The sequence below is a fragment of the Ambystoma mexicanum genome, chromosome 8 (genome assembly GCF_040938575.1).
Source record: "Ambystoma mexicanum isolate Mex_15411 chromosome 8, UKY_AmexF1_1, whole genome shotgun sequence".
Taxonomy (NCBI): domain Eukaryota; kingdom Metazoa; phylum Chordata; class Amphibia; order Caudata; family Ambystomatidae; genus Ambystoma; species Ambystoma mexicanum.
The window spans coordinates 1,428,494,477-1,428,521,337 of record NC_090929.1 but is presented as its reverse complement, the minus strand read 5'-3'; the positions used below and the strand labels follow the sequence as shown (position 1 = coordinate 1,428,521,337).

The following is a 26,861-nucleotide window of genomic DNA, read 5'->3' as shown; positions in this document are numbered from 1 at the left end:
TTGGGCCTCAGACAAAGATAGTGGTGTACCTTGATTCCCTTAAAAATCCCCAAGAAGAAAACAGCCTGCAAGGTCAACTACAAAGGAGAAGCCTTGGCTCGTGGCCTAGCCGACAAGAAGGTAGGCTAATTGACCAATGTGGGCAGTGGTCCGACGTTGTCTGCACTGAGCCGAATGTCCAAGGTTGGGAGAGTATGTCAACCAATCATGAGTGGGTATGTAGCAACATACTACACAATGTTGCAGAAGACAATCTGCTGTTATTATTTTTATAATCAGTATTTTATGTATTTCGAGGCATGCATAATAGATAAGGGGCAGCCACTCATGTTATCAACACTTGTACATAATATAGGTATATATGTTCCCCTAACCAATCCCTCCCCTCGATAGGTTTTGCTGTTTGCCACATAGGATGATGTCATAGCTGACATACATCGAAGTATAAAGTCTTTGTGTAAGAGCAAAGTAAAACGTGAGTGAGTGAGCTGCATTTGGTATGGTCACCAGATTTCCCTACTTTATTTGAGCTGACAATAAAGTAGTACTTTGCCATATTCTTTGAGCCTGTCCGGTTACTTGGGTCTGAGGTCATTTACTATGCTAATTCCATTCTGCGCATGAGATACGCTGCAAGGGGCTACCGAACAACAATATGTTAAGGTAATTAGTGAGTTCATTTACTACTTACAAATCATGTCAGATACAGATCAGAATGAATAAATATATAGCAATCATAGTTTTGTGGAAGAATGAAACCTTTACTATGTTACTTGACAACCACATCTCAATACTGTGCTATATTGTTTAATTAAGACAAGTTTTCTAAACTTTAAAAAAAACTAAAAAACTATGTGCAGTCTTCATTGGGATTGAAAGAGATAAAGGCTGCCCATTTACACTATTGACAACAGCAGTTCTGAACTTGAATGACTTAAATTACTGATCCAGATAACATTTTGAGGAGATAGTTTACTCATCACAATGTATAACACTATTTTGTTCAGTTCATACACTTTAATTGTAGCTACTAATCCTTGCAAATTCCACATTATTTTAATTTGTGGGGAGCAATGGCTCCATTTTAAAGATTAAAGTGGGCAGTTAAGCCACCATATGCAAGCAGACATAGTGAGCTTTATTACAATGCATATATCATCTAGTATGGGCTAAATGACTAGGTTCAAATTGACCGTTCCTTCTATTTTGACATACACAAAATGTTTTCTTCCTGCACAGATACCTCACATCTACCGATAACGCGCCAAAAGAAAGGTACACTAACAGCGAAACCATTGCTATCTACTTTGTTTGAATCAATGCATGAGCGGCCATACATTTTCTAATCACTAGGGTGCGGAGTAGAAATTAATTGGAAGCATGACGTGCACAATCAGGGCATAACACACACATTTTGCAAGCATACATTTACCAACCCATGCACGTCCTTATCGGTTATGCACTGCTCATCAGTTATCCAAACCAGGCACTGAAGAATTCATGAAACCCAACCTCAGACTTGCTGTGGAAACACACAGACATTAATAAAGGGCACTTGAAAAAACACACAAATGGAAGTATCAAAGGAAATATTGATGGTGTTACACTCAGTAAAAGAAATCTGGACCAAAGCTAGTCGGTTTACTGAAATATGCAACTTACCAGGTGAATAGGAAGTTTGCTAACAGCATGCACACACTTCAATGATGCAATTCGAACAGCCTGTGAGAAAACAATAGGCTAACATTAAAATCACATTTAAACAATACATAATTGCATAAAATGTGTTGCACACACCACACATTGAAGTGTTTCCATGGGCTGGATTTATTCTTCCACTTGAGATGGGGAATGCTTGGCTATTTGAAGGTGCATGGGTAGACTTTACCAAACGAGTTTGGAGTAGGGTGCATGTTAATGTGATGGTCTTCCAGTGTTTGGGGGCTTGATTAGAAAAAGGATGTTCATTTATGTACCTTGACAATGGGTGGGGGCGGGAGGGTTACTGCGTCGATCTATTGGAAGCTGGCTACATTAAGAGACATCAGGCTATTTGGGTGCAGGTACATATAGTGGTAGGAAAGGTACAATGCCTAACACTAGATTGATTTGCAAATGGACTATGAACTGAAAAAATTGTTTTGCTTTTATGGCATTGCTTGCCGAAATAAAGTTGAACTCACTGAAATACATCCTAGCAGTGAGTTAGATTATGTAACTTACCTGTAAGAGTAGATCACTTGTAGTGGCGTTTTATATAATACACATCCTTAGAAGTTGGAATAATCCAAATACATAAATCTATAAAAGACCCAATACTGGAGATTTGTAGTTTACCCATTCGGTATTTACTGGACCTGGATTTGGTCAACCTAGTCTGGGAGGCCAGCAAAGAGTGTGTTTGTATTATGACCTTGGTGCCGATCAAGGTGTAGACCATTTTGAGATGGATTTACAAAATCAACCCTTCAGTGAATTTTGGGAGGTCACCCTATTATGGTGAACAGGGAGGCAGAAAAGAAACATTGTTGGTAAATGTTTTTTTTTTTTCCAGCCACTATCCAACACTTTCCCCCATTTATTCAAGGACTGCAGTTTGTTTATATAATTGCACCAGTCCATAAACACATTAGGAAAAGTGTTTAGTGTATGAAAACAAATATAGTTCACCCAAGGATGTTAGTTTTGTGTGTTCTAAACACAGATCCAACCACAACCTCTACTCAGCAACAGACATTCAGGCACGTGGATGTGTACTGGGATCAGACAGTCCCAACATCCTCATCTCGGCTCATACACAAACTACCTATTGCCCGCAAAAGCAGCATATATGGCATCTCCTTCCCTGAGAAGGCAGGAAGCAGGCAAAAGAGCAAATAAGGCCAAAGGACAAGCAAAAACCTCATGGCACCACCATTTTAGGGCGGAAGACACCTTTATTAGCGCTCTGTAGTAAATTCAAAAGTGCAGGAGTAAAAAGTATGAAACGCTATCGAAAAATATCTGCTGCCACAAGCTCATCCTAGGCATGTGGTAAAAGAAACCAAAAGCGTATTATAGAAAAAGTTAGAAGGATATAAACCATCCTAAGTGCAATTCACTTTGGAGCGAGTACTCTCCCGTGGCACACATCGGTGCCCCTTGAGTCCGTCAGCGGCTTCTCCTTTCCCTCCAGCCTGCCTGCCATGGGCTTTTCTGACACACTGCCGCAGGGGGCCTGGCGGTGCCATGCCAATTTGCGCCCCTAGCCCACGGCCGTGCCCCATACCTGGCCCCGGCCTCAACATCAGCTCCTTTTTGGAAATTCTACTGGCCCAGATTTGTTGTGGCGGCCTGTGGTACCGGTTGTATTGTGTTGTCCCCCTCACTCTTGGGTGGGGGGGACCCTGTGCCTGCTCTGCAAGGGGGCTTCCACGGGTGTTCCCCATTTCTGACCGTGGGGCCGGCTCTCAGAAGGCCTGCATCTTGCTAATCCTCGGCCTGCCACATTTCGATAACTGGGGCGCAGACTGGGCTCACGCCACTTTTTTTTCCTTTACCCTCAGATGGGAGGCCACCCCTCACTGTTCAGACTCTCGCTGGCAGCTAACCTACTCCAGTTGCCCGCCCATGCATGGGCCGGTCTCTACATTGGGGGCCTTGGTACTGCGCCTCGCGGGCGCCCGCTTACTTCTCCCGTCTCTCTCAACAATATCCTAACGGGGGCAGCTCCCCTCGCAATGTCTTTTTGTCCTGAGGTGGTCTTTGCAAGTCAATTGGGAATAACAAAGGCAAGCCAAAATGGAACATCAGGACTAGGCCTCTCCGCCTTTGCCACTGCCTCATCTACCACTATTGACGTGTCCACCTTGAATTAGACCCTGCTTGCCCTGAAAAACAGCACAGACAATCGTGGCTCTAAAACAGACACACTTACATGCAAGAACGAAACCTCAGCTATCCAAATAGATAAACTGTGTGGCCGCATGACCGAGGCTGAGCAATGTATCAGCGACGAGGCTAGGCTGTCATCTCTACAGAGGGAAGTGGTGGTGCTTCAGCAATCAGTGAGTCGTGTGTAGGCCAAGAAATTATACGTTACTCACCGTAGTGACTAAAGTTCTCTTAGTCCTTAGTCCCCTTTCCTCCATACTGCAGGGGCGCCCCTTCCTAGGGACAGGAGACAACCTTTTTCATCAGAAAAAACCTTCCCCTTTAAATTTAGAGACGCACGGGGGTGCGGCCCTGGGAGCATGCGCTGCCCTCACTCCACCCTCCAGCGCCACACCTCAGTCCCCATAGATGCGTCGACAATAGAATAACATTGCCAACTGACACCAGATTTACTAGGTGGGAGGGTGGTGGACATATGGAGGAAAGGGGACTAAGGACTATGGTGAGTAACTTATAATTACTCTTACGTCCCGTCCCTTTTCCTCCATACTGCATGGCCGATTACAACTGAGTGTAGCCACAGGGTGGAGAGGAGACCTTCCTTAAGCAAACCGGTTTCTAAGAACCACCTGTCAGAAAGCCGCATCTGATCTAGAGCTGGCATCCAAACATTAGTGCTTGCAGAAAACCAAAGGGGTGACCAATGTGGCCGCCCTGCTTATGACCTTCAAGGGGGCGTGCCGCTGGAATACGTTGGACATTGCCTTGGCTCTGACCGCGTGGGTGTGCATGTTGGCCGGCAGTGGCTTATGCTGTCCCTCGTAAGCTTCTTTGATGGCCGAAACCATCCACCGGGCTACGGAGGCCTAATACCTGCACGCTGGAGAGGCGAGATGTGCTACAAAGGAGAGCACGTCATCCGAGGTGCCCTTAAGAGGGTCGACCTCCCTAGAGTCGGTCCAATGTCAGAATCTAGACCATCTACTCTTACATTGGCTAGTAGCCCTGCTTCTAGCGCGCTGGATGATCACTAGGCCCGATAGGCTCCCGTGTTTCAGCGTGACCTGCTCAAGGATCACACTGCGAGGGCTAGCCTGTGAGGAGCAGGGTGGAGGACCCTGACCCCTGCTGAGTAAGGAGAGGAGCTGGGCCCAGCGGTAGGTGAATGGGTGGTTTGTCCGAAAGGCTGAGGAGCCCGGTGAACCACGGTCTGGCCGGCCGCGAGGGCGCTATCAAAATGATGCAGAGATGTCGGGATTCCCTTACCTTGCAGCTCAACCTGCCGCCATGACGTTCCCTTGGATCTGGAATGCGTTGCCCCGGGAGCCCAAGCCCTGCCCCTGCCAAGAGGCAAACTGTCAGCGTTTTCTTTTGACCCAGGAGGCAAATGATCCACCTGGGGGAGCCCCCACACGAGGAAGATCTCTTCCAGCACCAGGTTGTTCAATTGCCACTCGTAATTGTTCGCCTGCTGAGCCTGTCCGCTTCCAGGTTGGATTCCCACAGGAGGTGGACAGCCCTGAGGTAGGTGTTCTCCAGAGCTCATTCCTGAATACTGACAGCTAGGTTGCACCGCGGAGGGGATCTGGAGCCCCCCTGCTTGTTGACATAGTACATGCGGGTGGAGCTGTCCGTCTGGATAAGAACCGTCTTACCCTCGAAAGATGGAGGAAGGCCTTGAGAGCCAACCATATGGTCTTCAATTTCAGCCAATTGATGTGGGAGTCCAGACCCCATGGGCGCTGTGGTTGTCCGGGGGGCATCCCTCAAGAGAATAGCCCGTTGTAACTGACCTGAGGGGCTGGCTGCCCGAGGGCTTGCCCTGACTCAGGATGAAGTCCGCGGACCACCGTTGGAGGTCCGAAAGGCGAAAGGGAGGAAAGTTGAATGGCTCCTCCTGGGAGCCCTTTTCCTGATTCCCAGAGGATTCGAAGTGCAGCTGTGATCTCCGCATACTGCGCCTTGTGTGGGGCACTGCCAACAGGACCACTGCCCTAAGCCCCAGTAGATGTTGGTACTACCAGGCCGAGGACACGGGCCTGGAGAGGAAGTAAGCTGTAGCTCACCCGATGGCCACAATCTTGTACTCGTAGGGAAAAGCTCTTACATAGCTTGTGTCCCAGACAAGGCCCAACAAGGTCAAGCTCTGCGTGGGCTGCCGCTGAGACTTCTTGAGATTGATAGTGAACTCCCGGTAGTGGAGTGTGTTCATCCGTGCGGAGGCAGTAAGCGGCCAAAGGGTAGTACCTTGTATTGAAAATGGCAGCCCGTGATCCTGAAGAGTAGTGAGGAACGCAGCGGCTGGCAAGTCGGGACATGCTGTTAAGCGTCCTTCAGATCCAGCGAGCACCTCTAGATCCCCCCTCCCCCCGACCCGTGTTTATGCAATAAATTGCCGGCGTAACCATCTTACAATATTGCAGAGGATGAGAGAGAGATTGAAGGTGGAAGGTCCAACCCCACTCTCCTGCCGGCCTGGTTCTTCTGTATGGTGAAGATCCTGGCAAAAAAGACCAAGCCTTGCTGGGAGGTTGGGACTTCTACGACAGCCTGACTCTAGACGAGCAACTGGGACTCCACCACCAGAAGGCGGTACCCGTTGGTGACTATGAAGAGGATCCAGGGGTCAGAATAATTCTGGTGCCAAAAACTGCCCGTGAAAGGCATGGAGGTGCCCCGCCAGGGCTATGTGGACCCAGAGCAGGGTGTCATGCCCCACCCCCTTCTTTTTTTCTTTTTTTTTAGGCTGTTACGGAGGAGGGGGATTGGAAGAACCCCCCCCCCCTTTTGTTGTCTCCTCCCACACCAACTCTGAGAACGTTAGGGTTGCCTGGACCTCCGCCCAGAAAGCCTCGGAACCCGCCAAACACCTGCCCCTGTCGGAGCATGGCTGCGACTTGGTGAGGCCTTGGGCCTGGCCTTCGTAAGAAGAGATAAAGCCCTTGTGGTGTGCAAGCTGATCCTCCATTTATCTAATTCCCCAGCCGTGGTGGAGTGGAAAAGGTCGCCGCCCTCAAAGGGAAGGTCCAATATATGTTTCCTAGACAACATGATTAACTTGGTAGCCCGGGGTGTCCTTGGGGAACACCGCAAAAAGATAAAGACTATAGGAGCAAGCAGTAAACCCAATTGGTAGCAGTCTGTACCACCCAGATTTACCTGGTAGCTGTGGCTGAGCAGTCAGACTTCTCTCAAGAAGAGTAGGGCAGTATATAGAGTATACACAATAGGGCTAAAAACACAATAGAGCAAACAAACACTGACCAGAGCTTTGTATAAAAAGTATATAATTATTTATTTAAAAACACACTTTAGGCAACATACTAGCACCCTAAATCAAAAGCAAGTTAAAACACAGTCGGGTAAAGTATACACACCTCCCTTGATAACTATTAGACAAGTCAGAGTTAAAACACCACGATTTGTTAAACAGATGTGAGCGCATAACCTGATGGCATTCCAATAGTTCAGTTAAAGGGAGAGAAAAAGGCAGAGCATAGAAATAAAACAGGTCCCAACACTTTTAGGAGTTCTCAGCAAGGGAATAAAGGCAGTATATACTGTAGAGCCAAAGTTCATAGGCCAGGCCCACTTTAAATGGAGCAAAGCGAAATGTGCCCAGGATCACAAGGTTTAAAATGCACTAAAAGTCTTTGCAGAATGTTCAAAAGAGGTTGGGCGATTCAAGAAGGTAAAGTTAGAAGGTCTGGGGCCAACCCAGTTGGAAAGCCAAGGATTTAAGGGTCACCTTGGGCAAACCGAAGAAAGGGAGGACAGGCAGGACACAGTACCTTAAAGAAAGAGGAAGCTTCTGCGGTGGCAGTTCCTGGCAGTGGTTGCAGTTCGTTGTTTCGACCAGGGGAAGAGAGGATCTCGTCGAGGAGGAAACGTGGAGTCGTTGCACTGCACAGGGATGAAACCAGCCGCGGAGTTCTTCGATAAAAGGTGCGTTCCTTTTATTTGCGGTCAAAGTTGTGAGGCTTGGCTCTCCGGCCGCCGGGGTGCTTGGCACGGGCGATTCGACCAAGAGACGTCTTTGGAAGGCAAAAAGGGAGAACTGGTTGGTCCCACCAGCTCAGAGGAAGAAGACTCGTCCAGCAGAAGATCTTCTCTTGTCGTTGGGAAAGTGGTGAGTTCGATGCAGCAGGGCTCCACCGGTGGTGTCGTCGTTGCAGATGGCTCAGCTTCTTCCCTCTTTGGACTCTTAGGTCCGGTGGCGACTTCTGAAGTTCCAGTCCCAAAGGCCCTGCTTTTATGCAGAAAAACCCCCATTCAACAGCCTAGCTGCCACTCAAACATGCTAAGTGGTGAGCCGGGCGGCTCACCACTGGCCCAATCAGAACAGAGTGCGACTTGAGTTGCTAAGGCAACGCAGTCCAGGGTGCCAATTTCCCTCCCCACCCATCCTGTGGAACCCAGACAGAGTGGCACCATTTAGAGGGCTTCTGCGGAGAAGCCCGCCAAAAAGTGGAACAAAGGGCTCGACCTTGGTCAGAGTTACAGAGACGGACACGAACACCATTTTGGAATAGAGTTCTGGCAAAAAGAACCCAACCGTTGATTTAATATTAAATAAATAAACTGGCAGTATCTTTAACATTGCACCAAAAAGTGGTGCATTTAAAATCAATGGGAAAATCCTATAGAGAATATTCTGGTGGAATATTTCGCGTGGTAACCACTGCCACCAGACAGAAACTCGACAAGGGGGGACTGGACAGTGCCCCCTTGAAAACAGACACAGGGGCAATATAATTAACCCCTTCCAGTCCTTCCACAATATGATGGTTTGTACTGGTTCTGTTCACAATTTAAGACTAGTAAAGTCAATGGTGACTTTACATGCCCTGGGAGACAGAAGTCAGTGCCAGGGTATGGAGTCTATGTTTGGGGGTCACTATGACACCCCTGTGTTACTGCACTGAGGGTGCTGTGTAACACATTCACAAAAAACAGATGATACCCTATGGAGTAAAAGACCTCATAGCCCAAAATCACACAAATAGTCAGAGACATACCTCAAATCATGTCTAAGAGTGGGAGTAAAAGAGTCTCACTCTTAGCAGGAGAAAAAAAACAAACCCCAAAAATCCAGCAAAGCTGCTGGGGGACTCACTAGGTTTGTGAAATTAGCCTTATAAGAGAGTTCTCCCTAACACTGGGCCAGGCCATCGTCCTCATGTCCATGGCCATGCGGGAGGCCCGGGTAGAGGCATCAATGTGGGCCCCAGAGGACTCCATTATGTCCTGCGCTGCCAGCCTGGCTTCTAGTCCCGCCTTGAGGCGTGCATACCTCTGTAGAGCGCTGAAAGTAAGAGTGTGTTCTCCTCCATGTGCCATTGCTTGGCGTCGAGGTGCCGAGCAACAGCCTGGGCCGAGTGCAGCACGTGCCACCTTTTGTTGGTCAGGGCAACTACCTCTTTCTGCATCAGGATCCCTGTTTCTGGTAGGAGGTCTTAGAGTGAGAGCTCCTGCTAAGACCCCCCCCCTCCTGGGGCTGCTCTACCAGGGGCAGAGGAAGGCCCAAATACTCTGCCAAACCTGAGAGGCATTTGTGGAAGGCCCTGGCTGAAGATGGCATGCAGGGTCCTTCTCATCGTCCGTGTCCACCAGGCGCAGGGGATCCAGAACCGGCGTAGGAGTGCTGGCACCGTGGGCTTAGGAGTGGAGACGGAGCCGGCGGCTGCTGCGTAGGCTAGTGTGGACCAGCCTGTACTGTGGGAGGCAGGGAACCCGGAATCTGAAGAGCCGGCTGGGGCAGCAGTGTATGCGCTGGGGCCCGCGGTACGGGAGCCATCTGAGGAATGACTATGGGTGCAGGGAGTGTCCTGTGGGAGCATGTCCCTGAGGGGGACCCCCGAGGATGCCCCCACCCCTGGGGAGTTTGCATCAGCCCCAGGAACCCTTCGACGAACCTGTCCTCAGAGGCTGTAGATGCGGCAGGTGATATAGGCGGAGTGGCCAATGGCATCTGGGGCCGGGGCATGCGCTGCATGGGGTGCAGGGGAAACCTGCCCTGCGCTGTTGATGGATAGACTGTAGGCCACAAACCTGGTTGACACCAGTCTCCCCTTGTTACTTTTTCCTCCACCCGCTCTGCAAGAGGGGGTATCGGGCGAGTGGTCATCTTGTCTGGTGCGGCGGCCATCATTGGGGGAGTCTCTCCCTTGTGGGGTGTGCTGGAAAAAGAGCGGCCCTACCTTGGACCTGGATGATGATTGACGAAGTCCTTCCGGTCCTTCCGGTCCTTCCGGTCCTCTGGAGGTGATCTCTGGGAGAGCTCCCTCCACCTGGCTAGTCGATCCATCAGAAACCCCAGGAAAGCCTGTTGCACGCGGTACAAGCTTGCCAGCCATGTTCTGTGCCAAGGCAACGTAGGCAGACGACGTGGGTGTCTGAAGTTGGAACGAGTCAGTCACAGGATGGACACCTGCTGAACTCTGTAGAAGACGATGTGTCCCGGGGAGGAACGCCAACCCCAGGTGCGCTGGTGAATTTCGGCCCAATCCCATTGACGCGGAAAAGGGGCCTAAGTTGTGGTGCCGGTGGGCGGAGTCAGGGGACAGGATGTAAGAGTATGAGGACCTAGGTATGGTGACCTAGAAGGGAGGTCACGTAAGAAGAATGTCGGCTTTGCGGGAGTCCCCGAATCTACCCAGATTGATAACATGGAGAGATTTGTTGAAAAACTCCTTATAGACATACTTGAGCAACCCCCGCTGTCCAACATTTTCTTAATCGAGAGGGCCCACCATTCCCCCTCGGCCCTAAGCCGCCCTCTAGCGCATCGGACAGGCCCATCATTTCTAGGGTCCTCAACTACAGGGACAGGGAAATCCTACTCAGGATGGCCAGGGACCTAGACGAACTAAGATTTGGCTCATCGATCATCAGACCATTTCCTGATTTCAGCTCAAGTACAAGAGCAGCAGAAATCGTTTCAGGCTGTCAACATTAAACTCAGGCAGAAGAAACATGCTATGATGTTTTTTGCAAAGCTCTGCGTTGTTCACCATGGCAAGACCTGGTTCTTCACTAACCTCTCAGCAGCGGACAGATTAGTCTCTGAACTACCCGACTTATCAGAGGCGCAGATGAACTCCAATGGCTGACCTAAGCTTCCTTTCTCATCTTGGCCATCCCGCTTGCCACCATTTCAGTTCAATGACTGCACTTGCTCCTCTCTTTGTGGTGCAGTCGCTTAACGTCCCACTAATTTACCCATAGTGCCTTGTATGCGTTGTTCCTCCCCTTGATCTGATTGGCAATTTGTCTGCTTCGTATTAGTATGAAATTGTGTTTTTGGTTACTAGTCACTAGAGCTACGTGGCCGTGCTCAGTACCCTGTTGGCGCAGCCACTGCATTTATAGTTCCATGTGGTTTGGTTTAAATTGGGTGGGACATGTGCCGGTATGTTGGTGCTGCCGGCGTGGGTGGGGGTGGCAGGGAGTTTTAAGTTTTGTTCAAGGTGTTCATTCAAACATGGTCTTCTGTTGCAAACTCATATATTGACTGGTTACGAAGTATACAGGGGAAGGTATAAAAATCGCGTGTCACACTGGACACTCCAGACACTCCAGTGTGCTTCGATGTTGATCCTACAAAAACAAGATAACGGGAGGTAAATCCTTAAACATAATGTCCTTGAATATAGGGGGGGGGGGTTACTAACAGTAAGACATTTCGGTTGGTTGTTAATCACGCCTAAAATCCATAAGGTCAATGTCTTATGCCTGCAAGAGACATCTGCCGCCGGACACCTCACTCCCTCAGGATAAGGGTTGGAGGCGGTTCATCGATATGAGTCTTCCTTCTCGTCCCAATCAAAGGGGGCTGCAGTATATATACATCAGTCTGTTCAGTTCCATTTGCATGGGAACATGTGTGATGTGGAAAGGAGGTATATTTTTCTTGCAGGTTATGCTTTGGGCTTAAAGATTTTCTCATTAATGTTTATCCTCCTAATGTGGCCTTGCCTGACTTTTTTCAGAAATGTGCTGCCATGGTCCATAGATTCCCTGTGTATTTAAGTGGTGTGGGTAGGGGGCTTTAACATAGCACTGTCATTGGATCGATCAACAATGACACAGTCAATACTTTCTAAAGAGGCCACTACTTGGGGAGGTACAGCTGAAACTCTCGGGCTGGTGGGTATATGGAGATATTTGCATCCCAAAATAAAAGTTTTCTTTTTTTCCAGGGGCTCATGGCAAAGCCTCTATGATAGACTACATTATTTTGTCATCCCCTTGACCAGTGCAACGCAGTCCACCAAATTTTTACTAAGGACATTGTGTCTGATCATTCCCCTGTTCTGGCGGTAATTGTGGTCCCCAATACGGTGCGGCGTCCCCCGCGCTGGTGCTTTCGGCCTAGCGCCCTGGAGGATGCATTGTACCAGAACGGCATTCAGGAGGATATCTTCCAATATTTTTGCATTGCATTAACGTTGACTCCGTCCCCGACCACAGAACAGTATGGGAGGCCTTCAAGGTGTATAAGGGGATGCTGCATCTCTAGGGAGGGAGGCATTCTTAAATCCCTGAGGACGACCCTTCGTCATCTAGAAAAGGAGATTAAAGGACACAAAAAGGCTCTGGTGGTGACACAGAGGTCGAGGAGTTGCTTTCGGAGAAGCGGTTCGAACATTCTGAGACCGCGTTCAGGGAAGACAAATATATGGGGGACCCTGTTCTTGCAACTAAATATGCAGAATGGGGGCAGACCCAGCCGCACCTTAGCCTTGGCGATTCATAAAGCAAGGGGACACAGAGTGATTATGGAGGTATCGGACCACAAAAGGAACCTGGTTCGCAAGCCTAATGAGATTAAAGGAATAGTGTGCTCAAAAATATTATTGTTCCCAACAGATGGCCAAAAATTAAAAACATGCATTAAACATAATTTTAATGAAAGTTCCTATGTAAACTTTTGAGCAAACAAGGCTCAAAGCGTTTACATGGGAGCATCCATTTTGCCATTTCAGGCAGCCTCCTCCGCTCATGTTAAGCTCTGCCCTGGCGGCACTAAACAAGCAGCAAAAGCCCCCTACTGGGAGCTTTCGCTTACTGCAGCCAGAGCAGAGCTGTACATGAGCTTGGGAGGCTGCTTTCATTTTCATTTTACGTTTACGGTGCTCCCCAAGCCCAGGGAAGCACAGAAAACGTAGGCGTGGCATGCTCCATATATAGCATGCGTAGAGTTACTTTCAGAGCCATTGAGTCTATGGAACAGAGAAAACCCACAGCTGAGCCTTAACGTGGCCCTTGCGGCTGAAATATTTCTGAAGATTAGCTGCAAGTTAATTGAATTGAAATTTGATTTCTATCGCGCTCACGCTCATACACAAGTGTTTCAGAGAGTGGAGAATATATCGAAGAGAAGGCATTTGTGGGAGGAAGCAATCCAATAGAAAGATGTTTAGAAGTTCCTTGAGCTCTTGACCTTGGGTGTGTGACAGTCACGTTTGAGGAGCCATCTGGCGAGGCACTTATTTTTGCATGCTCAGCACTCTATTTGGAACACTCTTTAAGAAAATGTATCCATCTATTTCAGGAGTTCTAGGGCCACTTATTAGGGCCCCTCAAATGTTTGCTCCTGCCCGCCCCTTTTTTATTTCTTTTTGGTGGGACTACTTCTAAAATTCCCCTACCATTATGACCCTTTATACCTTACATAAGCTATACGGTAGTGGGTCGCCCCGAAGGCACACAGTCCCAGGGGTGCCCCTCAGAATCCCCTTTTTGCCATAAGGTGATTTCTTTCACAATACACAGTTTTAAGGTGTAGGTTGGTGGCATCAAGGGTTCAGGATATTGTATTGCACTGGCAGGCCAAAATACAATTTTGGTATCCATTGGGTAGCAATGTTTTCTTAATCCCTTCTGTGTTCTGCTTTGTGTTTCAGCGATTCCTTTGTTCTGGGTGACCATGAAGTAGGCCCAAAATGTCAGTTTGAATGATGTAGGCTCTTTGTGAGCCCACAGTGGCAGCCTCCATATTGGTCCTAATTGGTTTAAGATAGTATAGGTCTCTCTTACTTCCTGTGGGGTGGGGGTGGCTAAGTCTAAGTAGCAGTCCTAGACAACGACTAGAATGGTTGGTCACCTGATCCTTTACTCCAAGACCCCTTTGGTTAAAGGCTGACCTTTGGCCAGCCCTTTTTGAAAGGGTATTTAGGCTTTATCCTGCCTGTTTCTCTCTTGCTGTTTCATTCCTGCAACTTGCACAGAATTTGAGGCTTGTAGTGGTTGGTTTCCTAAATTGCCAGGAGGCCCAGGTATATGCTTTGGCGTAGTCTAACCCAGATACTACTAGTGCACTATCTGCCACTGTCCTGGGACAAGGGTTTTGCCAAAGTCCCAATAGGGGACCATCCATTGATACATGGTGAGGCTCTGTGGGCCAAGGATGGTCATGAGTGGGGTGAAGATCCATGTGTGCATGGAAAGGACTGGGGAGTCTCCAGAAACTCTCTTTATGCCACAGGTTGTCATAGCTAATGAAGTTAGGAGCAGGAGCTGCAACCTCCCTTCACTGAAGCTGTGAGAAAAGACAGACGGCCCCTTTAGTTCACGTAGTCACCAGGTCTCAAGTACAGCAGCCCTTAATTATCTAACCTCTATGCATAAGGGCTAGTAAAATCCCCAACTCATAGCTTAACAGTAATGAGTGAGCACTCAAAAGTCAGAGAGGGATTAGCAACACCTGAACACTCTGCTGACATCTGTGAGCTGGTCCAACATTAATTTATTCCATGGCTCCCACAATGAGAAGGAAACGCACCAGCAGCGTCTCTCTGTACAGTCACTTCGTATCAATATAGAAGAAGTGTTTTTAAACCCTTCACTGCCGCCAGGCAGGTAACAATGGCAACCAATCACCAAAAGGGAGGAAATAAGCTACAACAACTAGGGAACCTATGGGGGAGAAGCAAGAAAGCAGAGAAAGGCCACAGGAAATCAGAGCTGGGCCGAATGATGGGTGAAGGAGAGAACAGTCCTAAAATGATACCAATGAGCAGTATTATTGGGCAAACAGACTAATCAGCGGGCCTTTCACTTTGGTCCCAATTTTCAAAAACTCATCCTAGCAAGCTATCAGTCCCCAATGACCCTTCTTAGAGTCAATGGCTCTCTATCAGACCCGATCCCCCTTAACTTAAGGAACAAGACAGGCATGCCCCCTATCCCCCCTCTCTTATTTGCCCTGACTCTGGAGCCCTTTGCCGAACGAATTTGGCTAGACCCTAAAATCAAAGGCCTACACATTGGTGCCTCCAAGCAAAGAATTGCACTCTATGCTGACGACGTGATGCAATCCATTACCGACATGAACTCATCACTGAGCCGAGCCCTCACGAGAACCGCATATTTGGGGAGGTAGCAGGCTTTAATATTAATTTTGGGAAGTCAGTTGCTTTGGGGATTGGTCTGGAGCCAGGAAAGAGGGAGGTCCTGGAAACAGTGTGTCCGGTTCGATGAAACAAGAAAGCTATTCACTACCTGGGGGTCCAGTGCCCTGCTCGCCCTGGAGATGTCCATCGCACAAACTTCCACCCCACTCTTTAAAGAGCTGGAGAGTGATCTGGATCGATGGCTCACACAAGAGATCTCACTCATTGGGCGTATTACCGCCTGCAAAATGAATCTCATGCCAAGATTCTTATATGCTTGTTCCTCCCTGCCCACCACGATCCTGCTACCCCTTCTCCTACGGCTACAGAGGAAAATGCTTCGCTTCATTTGGAGTGATAAGAAGCTGAGGGTATCCCAGAAAGTGATGATGGGAAGTGCCAAATTGGGAGGGCTGGGGGTCCCCAACTTGCGCAAATATCAAGTAGCAGCACAGCGGGCACACACACAGCCATGGGCAATGACATCTGGTCACCCGAAATGATTGGAGGTGGATCAATCTCGTCTGTCACTCCCCCTGTGCTTCTTTCCACACATCCCCGCTGAGGAGTTAAGGGCGTCTGACCTATACTGTTTACTGCTGTTCGGCTGCACCCACTATCTATTTGGTCTACTGAAGGAGCCTGTGCTGTGACATACCTTCTACTCCTGTCCATGTATCTGCGTAGCTGATTGCCGCTCCACCTCGTGTAAGTCAACTGGGAGGACCCAGCTGCAGTTTGAAAGAGAGCGTGACTTCCAACCATCAGCTGTTTGCCAGTGCCAAACCACACCCACAAGAAGAGGCATATAAATCTGCGACGCCTTGACCCGTGCGGCGTGAAGCCCGCTAAGGAGTTAAAGGCATCTGACCTGTATTGTTTACCGCTGTTTCTGGCTGGAGACGCAGGATATGTGCTAAGTGCCTGCCCTCGTATTATTATCCCATCAATTCAATAAACCACTACTCACCTACAAAGTACCTCTGTGCTCAAACAATACTAATGGACTCTATAAAGCCCCATATGCGCTTACAAGAAAAACTTGAAGTCATTAGCAATTGCAACTAAAAACACTAATCTATTGGAGCCTCACATAAATCCCATGCGCAGCCCAATTAATACTGAAACAAAGGAGACAGACTTAACGGCTACCCCACGTGCAACTGTGAAGTCAAAAAAGGAGGATAAGCCCCTTCCAATAACTACTGTGGCCAGAGCTCCTGCAATATGTCGACCGGAAGAACAAGTGGGACCTCCACCAAATCTATCCCGGAAAACTGCAGACATGAAACCTGCAGCAAAGAATCCTTTGTCTCTTGATTCCCAGCCCCTCTTAACACCCCAACAAAGGAGAGACATTCCTTCTCCATCATTTCTCGATATTTCACCAGCCCACCAAATATCAGAACAAGAGAGTCAACGGATCATGTTGCACATATTAACTATCCGTCCCACCACTGACACAACATCAGCTGATCTCTTAAATCAAATTCTCTCCCAGACACAAAGTGAAAGAAAGCTTCAAACTGTTCACGATGACTCTTGCTTCATACCAAGTTTGCAAGAAAGGGCAAGAGCGGCCAAGCAACAATGGCAATCAATGTACTACCCTACAGATTCCCCACAATGCAATAAAAACAAACCATTGTCTGCTCGTATAGCTCGCCTTTCTCTTGACATAACGGAAATAGACGCAATTATGGATTCCCAAGAAAAAAGAATAGAAGTTTTTGGTGATACGCTTAGTAACATACCAGACCAAAAGATTAATACATCCACGCCTATTTCAACTAAGGGAATCCACGCGACTTTAAAAATCTCTCAGGAATCGACCCAAGACTTAACGACAACTCCAGTTACCAGCAAAGACCTAGAGCTAGAAGCCTCTACCCCACTGAAGATAATCGACCCCTTAGACAATAGACCTGACCCTCCTGAAAGAATTCCAATTACGATGCTTGACCTTTAGTAGCAGTGTTATCAGTTACAATGGTACCCTCCTTAAAAATCCAAGAAGCAATGGTAGACACAACTAAAAACCAAGCAACACTGCTAGCCATGATCATGACCAAACAAACCCAGATAGAAGGCTTCATTGGAACTATACAAGAGTGACTAAATTATGAAGCAGAAACTTCTAGGACATGGCAAAGTCACCTTGCAGAAGTTGCAAGAATAGGCCGAGCGGATAAACAGAATCTGATGGACACGATAACAATCATCACAAAGAAAGTGATGGATGACAAGGTAAAAAAGCAACCTCATGTTAGTTCTCAACTGGAACACCCTATAAAACAAACTCAAACCGACATTTCAGTGCAGGTAGAGATAACTAAATTAGATCAGACTGCCCAATGTGAAACTCAAACTCATCCTCTAGGACTGTTGGACCCACCATCATCATCGAGCCTTGCTAATGCTGAACCTGCACTATGTACCCCTTTTGATATTTTCGACTTAACAAAACAAGGCCATGTGGGAAACCAACTGACGGAAAAAAAAGACCCAAAAAAAACCCCAGACAGGCTCCCGAGCATTCCAGAGAAAAATGCAAGCGGTCCAAAAGTCGTTCACAAGTGGCACATACAATCTCTAAAAGAACCGCTTTAAACTCTCCGACCCAAGAATGTGCTGAATCAAGTCTACCAACCAGAGAACTAGCAACTATTCCAACCCAACGACATGAAATTTTACCTCACCCGGAGGATGAACCACTTGACGCACTACTGGCTGTGATTAATCAAGAGATACCTACTCAACCGAGAAAGACTGGGGCGGCTGCGCATATCGGAACCTCTCACGACTCTACTATTCATAACTCTAATCCCATAGATCCACAAGACGATCTCTTGATAGTGATAGACGAATGCTATGAAACTTCTTTGGAAATCTCTCAGATGACCCCAAGTATCCAGAACAGACCAAATAACATCTCTTTCGTGTATTCAACTCTATCAAATGACGAATCTTGGTCATCAGCAGAATCGCAAAAAGGCCTTAAGACCATTGACATCCCGTCTGAACAAGATGAAACATCGCTGATCAGACCAAACTTCGTCAATCCACTGAAAGCATCTTTCGTATTTAGAGTATCCTTAACACCAATTGTGGTAAATCCTGACGAATCACTAATCATGAATAGATCAAATATCCTGCGTCTATTTAATGTTATTACTCAATTAGCCCAAATCAGTTCTAGTGATATTGAAGTGATACATTTTCCTAACAAGACCCAGATGGAAACAGCCCACATTGACTTTTATACCCAAGAAACAATGCAATGTGTTTTGTCTACTAATCCACAGCTCGCAAGATTAGGCTTCAAAACGGAAGAAATCTTTGTAACTAGATCAATAGCCGCCAAAAACTGTATAAACAAATTTGCTATAAACGATTTTCATTCCCGAAACAAACCAATGAAATACCTGCCGAAACATAATTCTCTGAACCTAGCAAATAATCCTGATCCAAAGATTTGCGACAACACTAAAAAAAAAAAAAAAAAAAAATCACCAGATAAACCAACAAGATGTCCTGAAAACACATGAAATATGGCGTGACTCGCGACTGAACTCTCAGAACAAAAGAAAACCAAATGTTCTAGGTGAAACCTTGATCCCTGGAAGAAGACCTACCTATAACAACCAACATGCAAATGATACCCAATGAGTAGGGCATCCCTCTGTTCTTGGAATACCAGAGGTCACAAACACCTTTTTGACGAAGGATCGGCCACCCTGGCAGAAACGGACACTATATGTCTACAGGAAACCTGGCTGGTAGACGAAGTTATCTGCAATGGTTTTATTACCTTTATGAATCCAGCGATTACTTCACAGCAAGGTAAACCTGCATCTGGAATGATGATCCTGATGAAAATAGACCCTTCTTGGACATTAACAGCAAAGTAAAATATTCACTCCTGGGCACAATACATTACTATCTGTATGCCGTCCTTCACAACTGACTCGGGACAGAGTCCTGAAACAATTCATCTAACCATTTTCAATATCTACTGAAATCCAACGGCAATGAATGATAACAAATTTATAGACTTGATAAGTGACGAAATTGACACTATCGCCAACTCTTCCAACCAAGTAGAGTTTATCATTGCCAGAGATTTGAATATGCATTTATACAGTAGAGCAGGAACAAAATTAGATTCTCCCATTTTGTCGCCAAGAGCAAGAAAATGGACCAAAGAACTAACCATTCGAAATATATCCTTGACTGACCAACCAGTGAATAGCCAAGGTCTGCCCCCCCCCCCAACTTGGACACAAGAAAAATCTACTTCCATCATTGACTACATTTTCACCTCTGAGGGGATACGAAAATTAATTATTTCAACTGCCAACTATCCCCAATTCAACAGCGATCATCATCAATTATCAATATCATAGGATACATTACGGACGCATATCCCACGAATAACTTTACCAGACCTTGAATTGAACAATGGTCTAAATACACTTTGAATAAAAAAACATCAAATAGCTGGATTAGTCTCAAAATTCGAAGCCTCACCACTCCAGGACCAATCAAAACCTAACTATGGGTGGATTCTAGAGAATTACCATCAACCACTCCCAAGGCGTGGAAAGCCAAAAAAACAATCATATGCATCCTTTCAACATTGAGATTAAGTTGAAGAAAAAATTTCTTCACAAACGAATACACCTATTAAAAAAGCAGAAAGAACCAAACTTTGAAGCAGAAATAAAAAATGAAAAACAGAAATACTCAAACTCAATAAAATCAATCAAATCCATAATGCAACAAAATGATGCAGAAGCGATTTTAGCGGCCCTTAACCAGAAAAATACAAGACAACTATGGTCATTGCTAAATGAAAATCCCTAAGCACCACACATGATCCAAGAAGTAGAAGCCCAAGTATGGGCCGAACACTTCACTAACCTATACAAAACAAATCCAGATATTCCGATAACCCAAGTTGAGAATGGAGATGATCCTTGGGACCTCAATTGGGAAAGAGAAGATCTTATGAAAACCATCATGGCTCTTAATCCATCTCGAGCCCTGGGTCCTTACGGGCTATCGAATTCCAATTTAAAATCAGCACCAGAAGACTGGACTGCCTTCTTCTCTCAACTTCTCATACTCATTGGAAGGACACAAGAAATTCCACAAACCTGGACCTTAGCAATCCTTATTCCTATTTACAAAGCTGGCGATAGAAAAACCCCAGAGAATTATCGACCCATAGCGCTCTTAGATCTACTAGGAAAATTGTTTGCGGGATACCTCCTAAAAAAACTCAACTCAGCCAATGGTAAGCAGGAAAAAAGACAAACGATTTGTTAACAAAATAGGAACCAATTTCAACTTACTGCTGTTGAACATGATAAAATATGAAGCAACCACTAAGAAACAACAAGTATATGCTATCTTTATAGATCTAAAAATGGCATTTGACTGTCAACAGGCAAAAATTGTGGAAGAAATTAGCATCATGGGACTGCCCGTCCTCCATCCTTAATCCAATAAAACAATTTTACTCCAATACCTCTATCCAAGTACGGTTAACTAATGACGGTGTAGTAACAAAATCAATCGCTACCTCGAATGGTTTGAAGCAAGGGTACCCCTTGGCTGCCTGCCTATACAATATGTATACTTCTGATTTCGGGGAAAGGATCCAAGATACATCTGCAAATCCTCCGAAGATTAATAAAGAACTGATCCAAACTCTAATATGTGCCGATGATGATATCATTATGGATAAAACTGTGTCGGGTCTACAAAAAACATTAGATAAAGTTCAAAAATTCATGAGAGAAAATGAGCTGCAAATAAACCAATAAAACTAAGCTAATAAAACTCTCGTCTCAAAAAAACAAACACCAACACAACTTAAAGATACTTCTAGAAACCAAACTGATTATGACAATCAAGACAATTAAATATCTGGGTGCAATGGTCAATCCCTCTCCAAACGAACAAGAATGGAAAGACCACATTGAGGGAAAAGCAAGATCTCTTGCTAGACAAGGTTGCTTCTTTCACTCTAAGTTTGGAACATATTCAATAAAAGCCACAATGACTATATAAACAAAAAGTGGTTCCTATCCTATCTATTCCAGCGAAACACTGATCAACCAGCAAACAAAGTGGCCCGCTATGAGGTGATATTTTGGAGGAAAACACTAGCCCCTCCTATAACATTTCCTATGCCAAGAATCAGTTTTGAATTGGCTCTTCAATCATAGTTCTTTGATAACAAATGGATCTTTACAGGAAAATAATCTCGCAAGACTTAATTCCATCATTCCAAATACTCAAAGGGAAAAAAACAAGCCTTACACGTCACAGCTCTCCATTATTGGACTTCTGAAATCAAGCAAAACATGCTCAATACCTCAATATGCGAAACACAAACTTCTGAGAAATTACTGGATCAAAACAATTGCTGAACAAACTAAATATAAACGCCATCTACAATGCAAATCGGAAGCAAGGGCTTGTCACAAACTCCCGGCCTGCTTAGCTTGCTTTCCGGATCGCATTATCCGGGACCTATTTTTGCGCTTTCGTTTAAACATTCTACCGACATGCGACTACTTAACTGTGATAAAAAAAAACAGATAACAAAACACCTGACTGTCGTTTTGTAAAGCAGAGAATGTTTGTGAAACACTTTTTCATTTAATTATGGTCTGTCCAGCTTTAAAAGAAAAAAAAGAGACCTGTACAAAGACTTTTTCGGAACATCCCAAAAGCAAATGAACACACAAGAAAGATGGGCCAACCTATTAAGAGGACAAGACAAACGTTTAACCTTCACAGTAATTACGTTTTGGATAGCGATCAACAATGACAGTAAACTGTATGATATTGAAACCTAGTTACATAGTTTTATTCTAGAAATGTTAATTTATGCAAAATGAAAAGTTTGTAAAATCAAACAAATCATTTTTAAATTAAAAAAAAACGTCCCCGCCCCCGCTGTGCTGAACCTGGCCTGGGATCCTGACCTCTATTCAACACACTCTCAAAACATGGGATTGAGCTTTGAGACAAAGACATCCCGAGGGGGCTCAATCCCTCCTTCCCAATATTCCATAATCCAGCCTTCTCGCTGGGGTCCCACCTGCTGAATTTCAAAAACTGGATCACGGGGGGACTCTAATCCCTGGGACAACTCTTTGAAGGGGTCCAGCCGCGCTTCTTTGAACAATGCAAAACAGCCTTTCAGCTATCAGAAACGGACAGGTTTACCTATTTGCAATTGCGACATTGGTGCTCCCACCCCCTAACCTGTCAAGCTGCACTCTGCCCCCCTAGTCCTCTTGAACTTACCCTAAAGGAACCCCCTCCAAAAGAAAATCTCCACGCTCTACAGAACTATTACAGGAAGATATACTTACTATAAGGGCCCCCTATATAGCCCAGAGGGAGGTGGACCTAGGACACCCTGTGGAAGACCAAGCGTGGGTAGACATTTGGTCACAGACGCACTCGTCATCCTTTCGTCAACCAATCGGGAATGCGCACACAAACTGCTCCTGTGGTGTTACTACCCCCCGTATCGACTCCATCACTTTAACTGAGTTGTGAACCCCTAATGCTGGCGCCGTTGTGGGCACCCATACTTTCATATGTGGTGGTCATGCCCAACTGCAAAAGATTTCTGGACTCAATGTGTTGCCACAATAAAAGACATTACCCAGGTGGCGATCCCCATGGAACCTGAATCCATCCTGCAAGGTGTCCCAATTCCAGGGGTCTACCCAAGATCTGGGAAAATGGCCAAACTGTTGACACAATTCCTTCTGGCCGGGAAAATTACAGTGGCTCGAACATGTAACACAGCTGAAGGCCCCTCAATGATTTTTTGGTGGATACAAATCTGGGACATAGTGATTGCAGAGAAAGTCACGGCAGCCAAATCAGACCTTCTACATTGCTTCTTGAACATATTGGTGCCATTCCTAGACTATGACCAAAACTTCCCAGCACTGACCCACAAACCTCAGCTGGCCAAAAGGACCCTTCGTTTGGGCGGCGACCTACTCATCCTCGCTCACCCGACCGGACCGAGAGTTAGGCTGACTCATGAGGGGGAGGAGGGAGAAAGGGGTGGGACAGGGCTCTTATTTTTTAACTCTGCTTGCTCAGTCACATCTCCTTGGAATGAGGTTATGTTATGTCTCTGATTTTCTTGTATTGCTTTCATTTGTGCGCTCTTCTAAAATAAACATGTTAATAAATAAATTTAAAAAAAGGTTCAAAAGAGTGGTCTCCAGTCAGGAGTGATGATAGATGTTGGGCTAAATGGTGAGGAGGCAAGACCACGCCGATCCTCCATGCACCTGGGATGGTATCCTGCGTGCTGCTAGCGTGTGGAATATTCCAGAAGGGTACAAGTGTGCCAAAGCATTTGTAGAGGGCCACGTAGTTAGGACCCCTATAGTTTGTGTAACCAATTAATTGTTGTATTTTTAGTGTTGATGAAGATGACCATTCACTTGGGATGGGCTTAGTTGCCCACCTGACTTAGACACCAAATCACAACCCCTGGATATATAGAACGTATACTTAGATATTCCCTGAAATCCAACCACCGTTAGGCATACGTTATTGTAGTTTGCCATGTAACATGACATCAGTGATGTTGAGTTTTTATTATAAAAGCTGTGTTTTTTCTAAATTGTGTTTAGATCGTGATTGCGACGTCAGACGATGTCCTTTGTAACTCCCTGTTTTAGATAATTGATATTAAAACAGAACCAAACTTTGCCAACTTCCTGAGTCGTTTTGACTATTGATGTTTGAGTAACTTCTGCATCCCCATCCACTTCTAAGCATTGCTGCCTCGTCTTAAAGGACTCAGGTCTCCGAGTTCACGTGGTAGCAGAGGTAGGATGGTTTAAAAGACCCATTGGACCTAGTAAGTTTTAGGGTCTCAGAATATTGAGTGTCCTCTGCCCTTTAGATGGAGGACCGTGAGACTACCTGTGGACAGCGGCCATTAGCAAGAAACTTGCAAGCAACTAAATATAGATGGGACGGGTCCCTCTTTCATGGAATCCCCTCTACAGGAAGCTGAGCGTACCGAAGGCTACAGTGGACAGTTAAGGAAGAGACAATCCCGAGTGTCAGGAGCTGAAAAACGAAGGGTGAGTAGATTGAGAAATGGGGCAAAGGCATAGTGCATGGGGAAAAGGTAACAGACGGTTGGTTGAGTGTTAAGATAATGATGGAAGGTATTTAGTAAAAGTATATGGACGAGGAGCGTTCCATAGGTTAGCCCAAATCCTACGTCAAGGACGTCTAGAAGAGGTTGTTTTAGAATCCGAAACGGATGAATAGGCAACAAACAAAATAGATTTTGTTAAAGAAAACAATCTACACTCCCTATCAGCAGTCACTTTAGGGACACGAGTAGCCACGAGAAGGGTTGGCAGAGATATATGTGGGCCGGCCAGATTGTCTGTGTGTATTGTATGTTATGTATTTATGTGTGTGAAGGAAAAAGTGAAATGTCAAGGAGCGACAAATAGCAAATTGTGCTTAAAGAAGCAAGAGTAAAAGATTTTTTATTTATTTAGTCATTGAGAGTATTGGCTGAGTAGGCAGCTTAAAGTAAAGTGAGATATAAAGGCTTGGAGCGGCGACGATTGGTGCACACTCTCATTGTATTATTTTTGTGAAAAGCATATTTCTGTGTAAAGAACGATAAGTATTGACAGTCGATTGAGACTTGTCATGATGGAGGATGTTACTCCGCTTATACATTTATGCAAACAGTTGCCAAAACACACACCCAAGTTTAAGTAGTACAGTGCAGAATGGGTTAAGGGCACAGCAGATAAAATGTTCATGCCATGGCCACAAGGGGGATCGCTGTAAAAAGCAGTCTTGCAGCACATGACTACGTATTTGCATGCTGCGTATGCAGGAAAGAAATGAGAAAAGACGTTAGCTAGTTTAGAGCTTTGGAAGATGCACCAGGAGGAAAGAGAAGATCCGCCTCCTGAAGACTGGATGCTTAACCAGTACAAGGGGGGGCAGGGGTTGAGCCTTCTGCTCCCCCCCACCGCAACTGGAGTAAACAGTGATCGTGCAAAAGATGGAGTATACATGCTGAGAAAGCTTAAAGCAGCGGCAGGATATAGCAATCCAATGCATGAAGCAGTGGCAAGAGCCGAGAGAAAGGTCCAGAGAAAGATGTGATCTCTAAAGTCCCACGGGACAAAAAGAAGTGAGCAACCAAACGTGACCCTAGATATAGAGAGAGAGAAATTAAAAGATGGAAAGGAGAGAAAGATAAAACTGACGAGATAGCGCTCATACAGAACGAGTGAATGGGCGGTCAGATATTGCTCAACCTTGATGGAAAGAGCATCAAGGAAGTATGACAAAGGGAAGATCAAGACGAGCAACATATAAAAAGAGAGGGAATGAGAGAAACGATTGAAAGAAGATGAGGCTAAATGAATGAGTAGACAAAGACGAGAACAAATGTATCAAGAAGAGCAGTTAAAGGAAGAAAAGGCAGAAGAGCAAAGAAAATATGACAATAGGCAGAGAGCGATTGAAGAACGAGACAGGCTAGAGAAAAAGAGAAGAGGAGGAACAGAGATTGACAGAGAAAAGAATGCAAAGACGCAAAGACAAACGCATAGGGCAAATGAGAGGAGGGAAGTGAAAAGAGAGGAGGAAGAGAAGAAGCTAAGAACCGAAGGGCATTTGATGAGGAAATAGAAAGAAAGAGAAGACCGAGAACACGCGACATTGATCGCATTGAAAAAGAGTTAAGGGACCTGAATCCAGTAGTAGCATGGGAAGACAGAGGAGTTCTTCCCACCACAAGAGCCGATGCCAGGGCCTACTAGGATAAACCTAGAGGAGGATTTTGAGGCAGGAAATATAGGAGATAGAATCTCAAAAGCCTATCACGAGATGAAAACAAAAAGTGAATTAAAAAATAAAGGGAAAGATGACCAATAACTCGCTCATGTATACGAGAGGAAAATATTTTATTGTCGGGTAATGCTCATGAATGTTCAAGGGTTCTCAGGAGCTACAAAGTAGAGTTCCTTTTACCGAGAAATTGCCAGTCTCTATAGGAGGATGTGACATGTCTGTTCCATTATTGTATTTGAGACAGACTCCAGTTAACATACTGGGCAGAGATTTAATGACAAAGGCAAATATGACTATTTCATTCACTGATGAAGGCATAGTGTGTTCTACACCAGGAATACATTATTTTAATGTAGGTGAATTCATCATGGCATTCACAGTACAAATATCTACCTAGTTTAGTGGTCAAAATTATGAGGCTAAAATTATGAGGCTACCTCATAAATTTCTGTTTAGGCGACAGATACCTACGGACGAAGAGGGGGGGGGGGGACAGGTTTTCCCCTTGGAATTACAAGCAGCCATAGTGTGATGGGAATTGGCCATGCTAGAAAGATGGGATAAGTGCAGACCATGGAGAACAGTGATTGCCATTGGTGAAGGATACAGATTGACAGATGTCACTGAAAAGGATCTCTTTAGAGACGACCCGTCAGATGATGAAGTAGTGTTTGAAATGAACATCACTTATTGGAT

The 26,861-nt window shown here is 45.8% G+C and overlaps 1 protein-coding gene across 2 annotated transcripts in view; it reads right to left on the bottom strand.

Annotated features, from left to right (window-relative positions):
* Window positions 1-26,861, bottom strand: part of MMS19 (MMS19 homolog, cytosolic iron-sulfur assembly component) — a 1,998,114-nt gene that overhangs the window by 226,477 nt on the left and 1,744,776 nt on the right. For both annotated transcript variants that reach the window (XM_069611573.1, XM_069611574.1), the window contains exon 29: window positions 1,663-1,722. In XM_069611573.1, coding sequence (XP_069467674.1) covers window positions 1,663-1,722 — 60 coding nt within the window. The remainder of the gene's footprint in view (window positions 1-1,662; window positions 1,723-26,861) is intronic.